The 14024-nt window shown below is 37.5% G+C and overlaps 1 protein-coding gene across 1 annotated transcript in view; it reads left to right on the top strand.

Moving 5' to 3' along the window:
• mrc2 (mannose receptor, C-type 2) overlaps positions 1-14024 on the top strand; it is a 38704-nt gene that overhangs the window by 2849 nt on the left and 21831 nt on the right. The window contains exon 2 of the mRNA XM_067381717.1: positions 5199-5633. Within this exon, the coding sequence (XP_067237818.1) occupies positions 5199-5633 (435 nt within the window). The remainder of the gene's footprint in view (positions 1-5198; positions 5634-14024) is intronic.

The following is a 14024-nucleotide window of genomic DNA, read 5'->3' as shown; positions in this document are numbered from 1 at the left end:
TGCATTTTGGCCTTTTGACATTATAATGTTTATACTATTTGACTATTATTATTATTATTATTATTATTTGCAGCTGTTTTTTTCTCTTAAATTTTTTATTTTTTTTTCAATTATTGATGTTTTTAATTTTGAGTGCCAATGCATGTAAAAACCATGAGGAGACTTTTATACCGGACCTCATTTTGGGGTTTGATCTCAGGTCAGAGCTCTGACTAGGTTGAGGGCTCAGTATCGGGAGCTGAGGAACAAATACCAGCCGGAATTTCCTGTGTGTTGGTCAACCTCTGTGTTTACAGAATAAAAGGATAATCTATACAAAACCCTGACCTCTCTCTGCACCCTTCCGTTTTCTCCCTCACAACTTTTTTCCCTCCCTGTCTCCCTGCTGGCTTGTTACCTTCCTTCCCCCAACTCCATCTCTCTCTCTCTCTCATATTGTATCCTTCACTCATTGCCCTCCTCCAAAAAGGGGAAGGGAGAAACAAAAATACATCTGTCATAATAATAAACGTTTAGCTTTGGTAGCTTAGAATCAGGGGTTCAGGAAAACCACATACCACCACATGAGCTCACGCTATTAGTCCCCCCCATTGAGTGCCTGTTTCTTCTGCCTTTTCCATTTCGTGGTGTCCTCTGTATTTTGTCATGGGGATTACACTCTAAATTCAGAAGGCATCGACTAGTTTCTAATATGTAGGCGATAATACAGAAGTATGTTAAAGTGTAGAGTCACTGTTTGTTGTTAGTAAAATCAACCATTTTTGTGATCAAGAATTGATCAATCAACTGTTCATGTTGAGTAAATAGTATGTAAAATAAGTCCATTGCATATGGACAATCAATCTTTTCATTAGTACAGTGTATTGCATTACATATTAGCCTATTATCAGTCACCATGCACATAAGAAAGCCAATATTGGTCAAACACCAATCAGAACATAGTTCATTTCTAAGATAACAACATTTTTCCTCAGGTAATCAATTAGTTGTTGCCTGAGGTGGAATGTCAATTTTTTTGCAAGGTTTCCTGTGTTGGTTAGCCTTCAGCTTCCGAGGTATAACTGTTTCAGATGGAAATCTTGCATCAGATCCCTTTTGCCAGTGCCTAGACCAACTTTAAACGAAAATTCATCGGAAACATTCCACAGACTGTGATGAAGAGACATTTTCGCCCACACTAGTCATATCGATGTCATCATCAGCATTATATAATCAGTGATCGCAAAAACAATTTGTTTAGCTGTGCAGCATCATCCGTGCCGTGATATGTTCTCATCTCTACCATCTGGAAGAAGGTGGTTTTATGGAGCATTCATGCCAAAACCACAGCCTGAAAAAAGAGTTCCTTCCTGTAAGCTGTCAGCCTACTCAATAACTGTTCGAAAACCTTGTAATGGATGGCATTCTGCATTCTCGCAGTGCTCTAACTGTACATCAGACAAATCATCGATATTAGCTATGCATTTATCTTTAATCACACAACAATGCTGATTTACAGGCCATTTTTCATGTTTAATGGTTTTTTAACACTGCATGCTCTTTGCATGCATTATTACGGCTTATGTGACATCCTGTGCCAGCTGTCATGGTATTTTTTTTGTTTTATGTTATGCAATATTTCTGGAAGTAAGCAGTCATTTAGCAGATGCTTTTATCCAAAGCAACAATCCCCTGAAGCAGCCTTGTTTTAAGTAACCTGCCTTGCTCAAGGGCACATTGATGATGATAGTTTGATGATAGCTTTCCTTTTTATGAATTTGCAGTTTTAAGTGTCATTATTTTTATTGTTATTATTACATCTACTACCACTACTACTATTACTGCTGCTGCTATTTTATGTATTTTTATGCATTACATTTTATTAGGCCTACACTGAGAGAAAGATTAGTATTAGTATTAGTAATGCTTTTTAAAATTTTATATATATTTTTCATTTTTATTCTTTTTATTTGGCCCTCAATGAGAAAAATGAAATTAAACTTGTTATTATTATTATTATTGCTGCTACTACTACTACTATTAATAGTACTAATGTTTTTTATTTATTGATTGATTTAAAAAATAATGAGAAAAATAACCTGAGTAATATTATTATTTTAAATGACCTTTGTTTTAATTTATTTATTTAAAAAGGTTTATTATTATTATTATTAGTAGTAGTAGTAGTACTATTAATGTTTAAATTTATTTTATTATTATTTATTTTTATTGTGCATTAGAGTAAGATTGACTTTATCATTTAATTATATATTCAGTTTCAAACTAAACCTGAGAATGTATTCCTGACTGATTATCAAAAATATTTGATCAGAGTTTGTTATCATAAACATTGCCATTTATTTTTGTTTCCTTTATTCAAACTCCCATGATTATTCATCTCAGTAAATCCCTGTTTCATTGTGAAGACATTAGGATGATGCTCAAGAAATGTCTGAGCCTGCTTCGCCCTTTTTCCGTCAGAAGTGGAGAGAAACGCTTTGATGTTTGTGTAAACGCGCGTGTCTTTACCTTCCTTCCTCCTGAAGTATGTCTCCCCAGGGTCTTACCTCCACCAATTATATGACTCGCTCAGATCACATGATGCCCTCAAATTCTTCTGCTGTTCTGCTGGAAGACGGAAAGACTTGTTTTAATCCCAGTTTGTCACGGATTGCGTGTCATTAATAAGTGGAATCAGGACCTCATGGAAAGAATTGTCCTAGTTGGATTTGTTCACATTTTAAACTTTTGTTATTTTACATCTCACAAGTTAGACACTTGAAAGGATTTTTCCATAGGTGATGTGTTGCCAGGGCCTGGCAAAAAGTCTCCAAATACTTTTTCGGGGCCACTGTAGATATTTATCTTTAAAAAAGCTCTGATTATCTCTATTTTACATTCTTATAGAGCTTCTTAACATTTTTTACAGCATGCTTACTTATGGAAATATATGTCTAAGCATTGCTTGACGATATTCGGAAAGTCTCCCAGGGTCTCGTTTAACATTTTTTTGTCTCTCTCTTGTTTGTTTTTGGAGTGATCCCATTTCCCATTCCCCTGCTTTAGAACTACTCTGTTTGGAAACACAGCTGTTTGTCTCGGGTCTCTCTTCAGGCTATCTTACTTTTGCTCTGATTTTCTTTTTCTCTCTTACGTTGTGGTTGTAACCTTGCATTCCCCCCTGCAGGAATGAGAGGGTGCATGAGAGAGACAGATAAAGAGAGAGAAAAGCAGAATGGAAGTATAAAAAGAAACCAGACTGGCTTTCGGGAACGCTGCCGGGTTTGGCTCTTCAGCCGTCTATTTGACTCTCCTCCCTGCCATCTCTTTTCCTTTTCCTTCTCTCGCTAAACAACACATATACAGTATAATATATTTCAGTATATTTGTCTATTCTTACTGCAATGTGAGTAGCCGGTACAGCAGTTCTATCATGCATGACATGCAGGCACATTTTTTTCAAGGAGGCAAGGAAAGGAAGTTCCTCCTTGAAAAAATTAGATAAGAAAATAATCGACAGTATAAGGAAAACAATATTGTGAAATAAGAGATTAAAATTGACACACATAAATAATTACCTCGTCAACAGGATAATGTCACCTATGTTTGCAACTGGTATACAAATCATTGAAGCAACTCATCCACTCGGATATCATCTCTTTCAGTCATGCCAGAATCAAAAGTACATGATGATTTGTGAGTTGTTATTTATTGCTGTGTCATTACAGTGATTTTTAAACAATGCAACATTTTTATTAAGATGTTTGTGATATATACAGTCAAACCAAAAAAAAATTCAGACATTTTTGATATATTTTTTACTAGTGGGTGCAGGACACTATAGTTCATTTCTGTAAGTGAGGATAGCAAAAGAAAGTAAACTGTGACATATTATACACAAAAATTCTTCATACAGTGGACTATCAGTAAAGCTGATACAAATTTGGAACCAAAAATTATTCAGACACTTTGACCTGACCAAGATATCTGACTAAATTAGGTTTGATGGTACATTTAATATATTTTAGTATAAATTTAATACATTTTAGTCCAGTGCAAATGTATACACTACTGTTCAAAAGTTTAGGGCCAGTAACTATTTTTTTTTTTTTTTAAAGAAATGTATACTTTCATTCAATAAGAATTCAAAATTTTAAATTAAATTGAAAACAGCATGAAATCAAACAAATTGACACTGAAGCCTGCAGTAATGATGCTGAAAAATTCAGCTTTGACATCACAGGAATAAATTGCATTTTAAAATATATTAAAAATGAAAGCAGTTATTTTAAATTGTTATAATGTTTCATAATATTACTGTTTTTACTGTTTTTTTTTTGAGTAAGTGGTGAGCACCAGCTTTTTTCCAAAAGATTAAAAAACCCTTTTTACCCCAAAACATTTGTACAAGAATGTATCTTTGTGAGTAAAAAATAAATAAATAAATAAATAAATAAATAAATATATATATATATATATATATATATATATATATATATATATATATATATAAAACACAGAGCGGTTGTTTTGCCTCCTCATTTCAGAATACCACAAACCACTGATGGGTGCTGGAGAGTTCTCCGTTATGATGAAACTGCGATAAATATGTGTGTTCACACAAAAGAGGAATATTGCCAATGCGTTTTCTCATGGCAGTTTCTATTGCACATTTTTGTTTTGTTTTGGTTAATTACTATCTATTTGCAGTCAGAAATATGATGTGTTCCAAAACCGAAGCAAGCACACACAGAATGTAACCTGAAGCTCCAGATTTCCCCCAAACAATTACTTTTCACCTGTAATTAAATCAGTGTTTTACAATCGAGGCCAGTCACAGCACATAAAACTTTCTGTGGGATTGTTTGAGCAGGATTTGTGCTTTGCTTGTGTTGGCTGTGATCTACTTGATTTTGTTGAACATATGAGTGGGTGAAAGAGAATCAAACAGGGTTTGCTTATCCTACTGCTTTAATAATATACTATGAAAATAGCTGCGAGGCAAAAACAGCTTTGGTCACATGACATTGAGAGTTTGACGGAAATTGTTTCTGTCGGAACAGTCATTTGGCTTAATGGTGGGTAAAATCATTAAAAATCTCTATAAATGTCTATGCTTGGCATTAATGATCTTTCCATATTTACAATTATAGGGTTATCAGATGTCTCTTCTACAATATGTCAAGCTAATAACTCTTGTCTCTCTCTTTCTGCAACAGCACATACAGATGAATTGGACACTTTTGCGTTTTACCACGAGGGAGCGCTGGGCTGCTTGGGGGTACGAGATCACATGCTTTACCTCTCCTCTTCCTGCAAGGGTGACGCCCAGCTTTGGAAGTGGGTGACCAGGGGGCGGCTCTTCAACATTGGCTCCTCCCTCTGCTTGGGCATCACCGTGGGCAACGTGAGCACATTTGGCAACAAGTCACCGCTGGGCGTGTTTCGGTGCGACTACGAGCCTCCGCGAGTGCGCTGGACCTGGAGCTGCAGCAAGTTCTTGGAGACACTTGAAACTTATTTGCCCTCCCCTAAATTACTCCTCAACAGCGGCAATGTCTCAGTCGCTGACTCCCCGTCTGCAAGATCCCCCTCCCAAAAGTCCCTGTGGCGAGTCTATGATGATCAAGACCTTTGCGCCAAGTCATACCGAGGTAAGCACATTAAATGTTGTTTCTTTTCTCTCTTTCTCACAGTTACACATTTCCTCCTAACCCGTAATTTGTCTGTCTACAATGAAGCAAATCACAGCCAATCAGAACATATTTCATGTTTCATATTTCAAGGGTTAGTTCACCCAAAAATGAAAATTCTGTCATTAATTACTCTCCCTAATTTCGTTCCAAATCCGTAAGACTTTTGTTCGTCTTCGGAACACAAATTAAGATATTTTTGATGAAATCCGAGAGCTTTCCAATCCCCCATAGAAAGCAATGTAATTACCACTTTCAAGGCCCTGAAAGGTAGTAAAGACATTGTCAAAATTGTCCATGTGACTACAGTGGTTCAAGCTTAATTTCATGAAGCAAAAACCGTTATGCTGCCTCTTAAATTTTTGCAGAAACTGTATTCAGTTTTTTTTCTGGATTCTTTGATGCATAAAAAGGTAAAAAAAGCAGCATTTATTTGAAATAGAAATTATTTGAAACATTAAAGGTGCCCTAGAACCCTATTTCACAAGATGTAATATAAGTCTAAGGTGTCCCCTAAATGTGTCTGTGAAGTTTCAGCTCAAAATTCCCCATAGATTTTTTTATACAATTTTTTAACTGCCTAATTTTGGGAGTAATTAAAAATGCGGCGATTCAGTGCGTGTCCCCTTTAAATGCTCGCACTCCCCGTCCCCAAGCTCGCAATTCTATAATACATTGCATAAACAAAGTTCACACAGCTAATATAACCCTCAAAATGGATCTTTACAAAGTGTTCGTCATGCAGCATGTCTAATCGCATAAGTACAGTGTTTATTTTGATGTTTACATTGATTCTGAATGAGTTTGATAGTGCTCTGTGGCTAAAGCTAACATTACACACTGTTGGAGAGATTTATAAAGAATGAAGTTGTGTTTATGAATTATACAGACTGCAAGTGTTTAAAAATGAAAAATAATGACATGGCTCTGGTCTCCGTGAATACAGTAAGAAACGATGGTAACTTTAACCACATTTAACAGTACATTAGCAACATGCTAACGAAACATTCAGAAAGACAATTTACAAATATCACTAAAAATATCATGATATCATGGATCATGTCAGTTATTATTGCTCCATCTGCCATTTTTCGCTATTGTTCTTGCTTGCTTACCTAGTCTGATGATTCAGCTGTGCACAGATCCAGATGTTAATACTGGCTGCCCTTGTCTAATGCCTTGAACATGAGCTGGCATATGCAAATATTGGGGTCATACATATTAATGATCCCGACTGTTACGTAACAGTCGGTGTTATGTTGAGATTCGCCTGTTCTTCGGAGGTCTTTTGCACAAATCAAATTTACATAAGAAGGAGGAAACAATGATGTTTGAGACTCACTGTATGTTATTTCCATGTACTGAACTCTTGTTATTCAACTATGCCGAGATAAATTCAATTTTAAATTCTAGGGCACCTTTAAGAATGTCTTTGCTGTCACTTTTCATCATTTTACATTTCGTCCTTGCTGAATAAAAGTATTAATTTCTTTCAAAAAATAATAAATAAAAGTCTTACTTACCCCAAACTTTTGAATAGTAGTGTACAGCTATGTTAAGCATGATTTTTGGACCAATGAGATTGCATTGTGGAGGGGCAACCAAACATGACTAATAAACCCAGCAATCAACAAAATGTCCAGCCTCTTGTCGCAGATGGTTTGGACAAAAACTCAGATTTGCATGACTTTTATTGCTTGTCGCTGTCACACATGGTTAGGACATTGTGTTTTAGAAAATATTGAAATTAAAGGGGCTGGAAAAAAGAAACGATAAAAGGATCAAGAGAGGATTATTTAAAAAAAGAAACAAAGTGTAAGGGAAGGTTTGTCCGGACAGACGAAAGGACGTTTAAACAAGGCCACATGTCTTTTGGACCTAAGTGATATTTAGACTAAAATATTTTCTCCATGATTGTGGAGTTTTTGCCAAGGGCAACTCCAAATTTGGATCGGCTAGTCACCAAAAAAGAAGCCAATTAAAAAGTCTAATCTGTGTTTGTATACAGTGCTGAGGCCCAGCCGTCTCTCAGTCTGAGTCTCATCAGACAATCTGTCTCATAGTGACTAATTTACATCTCAAATCACAGTCATTCATTACCCCACAGTAGTTTCTTACATGTATTTTTAGGTCATAACATTACTGATGGTCATTGTGGTTTTATAGTAGGCTAAAGCATTATATTTTTAAAATTTCATGACATTTGGTTATGTTAGCGTTAACCAAATGTCATGAAATTGTATGTTAGTTCTTGAACATCTGCTTTCTTCTGCCCATGTTGATGGAGCTTGTGCTTTGATGCTACTGAATCTAGAGCACCATGACTAAACAAATGATGTTTCAGTTCATTTGTCAGATTCAGTCCCAATTGAATGTGATGTGAGAGAGTGAGAGAGATACTACTGGGTGCCACAAAATAATACAAAAACAACAACAACAACACAATAAATAGAGTAGACATATCTTTCTATAGCATTGTCCTTGCTGGTTATAAAAACAAACTTAGCAAGACCAGAGTAATCTGATTCATGAACAAATGACTCTTATCAGCCAATTCTTTTTAATGAATCATTCTCCACCTCATGAGATATCGGTGTACTTCAATAATACTTTAATACTTAAATACTATACACATTCAGAACAGAATTTAGTTGCAATAAAATATTTAATTAAATGAATATTATAATATTACATATTATACACATTCAAAACATAGTTGGAATACAATAATACTTTATTTAAAAAATATTATTATTAAAATATTGCAAAAGGTTAAAGTCCTTCAGAAGAAGACACTTCACACACAGCACAGATTCCTCTCACCTCTGTGTTTCTTGGTCTCACTGCCATGGCGGGTTGTTCCTGACAGAAATTTGCCACTGACATATGCCAACAAAGAGCTGTTTTTGTGTGTGTGTGTGTGTGTGTTTGCATATACAAGAATGAAACTGCGTAAGTTCTAAAAGTTCAACTGAGAGAGAAGTTTTTGGAAGTGAATATGTGTTTTTATCGAGAGTGTCCTACTTTTCCACATCTCTGAGCTACAGCAGTGGTAGAACTGTAACACAACTACACACTCTCTCTCGAGTCTGACGTGTTCTCTGTTTTTCCTATGAAGTTATCTTCCTTTTGTCTTAGCAACTCATCTCTCTCACTTCCTTCACATCTCCCCCTCCTCTCTTTTTCTCTTTTTGTTGACTGAGAGCTAATCTGTACAGTCAGACAGAATGCCCAGGGGTTTCTATAGTAACAGCTACATTCCAACAGAGGGGCAACTGAGAGGAAGAAAGTGTGAAAATGCAAAGAGGGAAGGAGGGGGCGGGTTAAGAGTTCAAGAAGGGAGGCAGAAGTTTCACATAGACATGAACTGACTATTAAGTATCAAATATTTCACTGCATCTTTCTGTCTGTCTATTTGTCTATCTATCTATCTATCTATCTATCTATCTATCTATCTATCTATCTATCTATCTATCTATCTATCTATCTATCTATCTATCTATCTATCTATCTATCTATCTATCTATCTATCTATCTGTCTGTCTGTCTGTCTGTCTGTCTATTGTGGTAGATTTTCCTCTACGCACCTAACTGAGGTTTACCTGATCACCTGGGGCGTCTCCTAATCGACACCCAATAATATACCCGATCTTCCGGGGCGCTCCTAATCGACACCCAATAATATACCCGATCTTCCGGGGCACTCCTAATCGACACCCAATAATATACCCGATCTTCCGGGGCGCTCCTAATCGACACCCAATAATATACCCGATCTTCCGGGGCGTCTCCTGATCGACACCCAATAATATACCTGATCTTCCGGGGCGTCTCCTGATCGACACCCAATAATATACCCGATCTTCCGGGCCGTCTCCTAATCGACAACCAATAATATACCCGATCTTCCGGGCCATCTCCTGATCGACACCCAATAATATACCTGATCTTCCGGGCCGTCTCCTAATCGACAACCAATAATATACCCGATCTTCCGGGCCATCTGCTAATCGACACCCAATAATATACCCGATCGTCCGGGCCATCTCCTGATCGACACCCAATAATATACCTGATCTTCCGGGCCGTCTCCTAATCGACACCCAATAATATACCCGATCTTCCGGGCCGTCTCCTAATCGACACCCAATAATATACCCGAACTTCCGGGCCGTCTCCTAATCGACACCCAATAATATACCTGATCTTCCGGGGCATCCCCTAATGGACACCCAATAATACACCTGATCTTCCGGGGCGTCTCCTAATCGACACCCAAAAATATACCTGATCTTCCGGGGCATCTCTTAATCGACACCCAATAATATACCTGATCTTCCGGGGCGTCTCCTAATCCGACACCCAATAATACACCTGATCTTCTGGGGCGTCTCCTAATCGACACCCAATAATATACCTGATCTTCCGGGGCATCTCCTAATCGACACCCAATAATACACCTGATCTTCCGGGGCGTCTCCTAATCGACACCCAATAATACACCTGATCTTCCGGGGCGTCTCCTAATCGACACCCAATAATATACCTGATCTTCCGGGGCGTCTCCTAATCGACACCCAATAATACACCTGATCTTCTGGGGCGTCTCCTAATCAACACCCAATAATATACCTGATCTTCCAGGGCATCTCCTAATCGACACCCAATAATATACCTGATCTTCCAGGGCATCTCCTAATCGACACCCAATAATATACCTGATCTTCCAGGGCGTCTCCTAATCGACACCCAATAATATACCCGATCTTCCGGGCCGTCTCCTGATTGACACCCAATAATATACCCGATCTTCCGGGGCATCTCCTAATCGACACCCAATAATATACCTGATCTTCCAGGGCATCTCCTAATCGACACCCAATAATATACCTGATCTTCCGGGGCGTCTCCTAATCGACAACCAATAATATACCCGATCTTCCGGGCCATCTCCTAATCGACACCCAATAATATACCCGATCTTCCGGGCCATCTCCTGATTGACACCCAATAATATACCCGATCTTCCGGGCCGTCTCTTAATCGACACCCAATAATATACCCGATCTTCCGGGCTGTTTCCTAATCGACACCCTATACCTGATCTTTCGATTAGGAGACGGGGCATCTCCTAATCGACACCCAATAATAGGAGAAGGGGCATCTCCTAATCGACACCCAATAATATACCTGATCTTCCGGGGCGTCTCCTAATCGACACCTGATCTTCTGATTAGGAGACGGGGCATCTCCTAATCGACACCCAATAATATACCTGATCTTCCAGGGCATCTCCTTATCGACACCCAATAATATACCTGATCTTCCGGGGCATCTCCTAATCGACACCCAATAATATACCTGATCTTCCGGGGCATCTCCTAATCGACACCCAATAATATACCTGATCTTTCGGGGCGTCTCCTAATCGACACCCAATAATATACCTGACCTTCCGATTAGGAGACAGGGCATCTCCTAATCGACACCCAATAATATACCTGACCTTCTGGGGCATCTCCTAATCGACACCCAATAATATACCTGACCTTCTGGGGCATCTCCTAATCGACACCCAATAATATACCTGATCTTCTGGGGCATCTCCTAATCGACACCCAATAATATACCTGATCTTCCGGGGCGTCTCCTAATCGACCCCCAATAATATACCTGATCTTTCGGGGCGTCTCCTAATCGACACCCAATAATATACCTGACCTTCCGATTAGGAGAAGGGGCATCTCCTAATCGACACCCAATAATATACCTGATTTTCCGATTAGGAGACAGGGCATCTCCTAATCGACACCCAATAATATACCTGACCTTCTGGGGCATCTCCTAATCGACACCCAATAATATAAGATCTGCCCAAATCATGTGTGTATTAGTTTGTTGGTTACTCAATATCATGGGGCTATTATATTGAGAAAGTTGTGTAGTTGTCCCTTAGTTTCATTTCCCCTTTTGTTATATTCAGATATGACTCAGACACACCCTGATTTAGGCCCATCCAAGGTTTGAATAGATCTATCTATCTATCTATCTATCTATCTATCTATCTATCTATCTATCTATCTATCTATCTATCTATCTATCTATCTATCTATCTATCTATCTATCTATCTATCTATCTATTTGTCTATCTATCTATAAAATGTATGGCTTTTATGTTTTTCATGATAAAACATTCCCTCTCCTCTTCTGCATCAAGGTTATTATAGTTTTGCATTTTTCATTCATTTTTTTTATTATTTTTTAATATTTTTGTTTTCAAATTCAGTTTAGTTTTAATTCGTTTTTAAAAGTGGGTTTGCTAGTTTAGTTTAGTTTTATTTTTTGAAAATGCTTAGTTTTAGTTTAGTTTTTATTAGTTTTAGTGTTAGTTTTAGTCTTTTTTTGTAATTTGGGTTATTTGTCAAGGGCAAGATTCAAAAAGGTCAGAAAAAGTATTGTGTAATAATAACTCAACAAAAACATCATACAATTTTAGAAAATATTCATTAAAAAATAAAACCAGTACATAAAATGTACATATGGGCACAAATATGTGAACAGTCTCAACACTCCGCAGTAAGTGCAAAATGTGTAAGTGACGTGTGCCAGTAAAAAACCTACAGACTAAAGAAGACATACATGAACCGCATGTAGCCTATTCAACCCATTTTTAAGCCACAGCAAGACATTTCTGTCAGATTGTCAGGGAGCTCAATCTGAGAAAAGAACATGACAAATAACAACAACAACAAAAAACTTTAAATACAGCTTTTCAATTTTTTTAGTGTGTGTGTGACACCTTCACAAAATTGCCAAAAAATCTACCAAAAATCTACACATCTTCTATACAGAATTCACACCCTATACAAATACCACAGGTGTACAATTTTCACACCCTATACTAAATTTACAATAGCCTACTCGTCTGGATTGAAGCAGCATACATTCAGTGTAAAGGCCAATTCACACCGCACCGACAAACGCCAACAAACTCTGTTGGAGTTTGATCGGATCGGTGTGATACCCCTGTTGGCGTTGGTCTGAGTCGGTTTTCACCGGACTCAACATGTTTAATCGGCGTTAGTTTGGTAGTCTGACCATCCAACAAACGGCAACCAACTCTGACGTAATCTGATCTGACTACGAACCGTTGCCATGACGATGAGGCAAGTCCCCTGCGAAGACAGCTGTTTAATCGCGCCCGCGCCTCACACACAGACAACAAATCAGCGGAAATGTGACATCGCAGCTTGTTCGTTATGAAAAATAAAATACAGTTAAAAAAAAAAAAAAAGAAAACATACAAAAGGTACAATAGTCCATAGTGCAATCCTTGCCATTCAGCAAGAGCACGTTAAGAGGTAACGTTAACCACAATGAGCAACGCAGTTTACCTTCGGTGACACTAAAACTCTGTAAACTTGATTTTTTTTCTCACAGTAATTTTCTTTTTGGGTGAACTATGCAAACACATTTGGATTAAAGCAGCAAATATTCAGTGTAAGAGTAAACAAATTACATTATTTAATATTTGAATCACAGCTTATATAACGTTAGTGTTTTGACATCGACAACAAGTGCATTTTACCTCAAACTTGCGTCTAGTTAACGTGCTGCAGTAGCAATCACTTCTCGCGTCGACATTAACACGCTGACAAAGTTATATTCAGAATTAAAAATATTTTTATACCACTTCTTAATGTGTGTTTGTGTAAAGGTGTTCACGAGATACCAACCTTTAGCGAACTTGCTTTCAAAGTCGAACACTCGTTCTCATGGAGACGCGGTGTGCACTGATGGGAGGGGCTGTGTGTGTGTGTGTGTGTAGAGACGCAGGGAAAGGAAATGCAGCTAAACGTTTGCTCTATGAAAGACATTGATAAAGACGAAAACTAAGGACATTTAATCTATATATTTATTTTATTTTAGTTAGTTTTGCCAAACACAAATTACAGTTTTAGTTAGTTGTCGTTTTTTTGTAATGCCTCGTTTTTATTTTATTTCAGTTAAAGACAATGTTTTTTCCCACCTAGTTTTCGTTTTTTCGTTCGTTTTCGTTAACGATTATAACCTTGTTCTGCATTTACATTTATTTATTTGGCAGACGTTTTTGTCCATATTCAAGCTTTATATTTATAATTATCTGTCTTCCCTGGTAATCAAGTCAAAGAGAATCCCACCAGCAAGAAGAATACAACAGTTTTTATGGGATAGGAGCATGGTAAAGCATTCTACAATATGACTGGATCTTCATATGTCAAACCCTTCTGTTACTATAGGTAAAGCAAGATCTGCCCAAATCATGTGTTTATTAGTTCGTTGGTTACTTTATATTGAGAAAGTTGTGTAGTT

This window comes from Chanodichthys erythropterus, chromosome 3, assembly GCF_024489055.1.
Source record: "Chanodichthys erythropterus isolate Z2021 chromosome 3, ASM2448905v1, whole genome shotgun sequence".
Taxonomy (NCBI): domain Eukaryota; kingdom Metazoa; phylum Chordata; class Actinopteri; order Cypriniformes; family Xenocyprididae; genus Chanodichthys; species Chanodichthys erythropterus.
The sequence above is the reverse complement of the archived record's forward strand: the minus strand, read 5'-3'. Positions and strand labels throughout refer to the sequence as shown.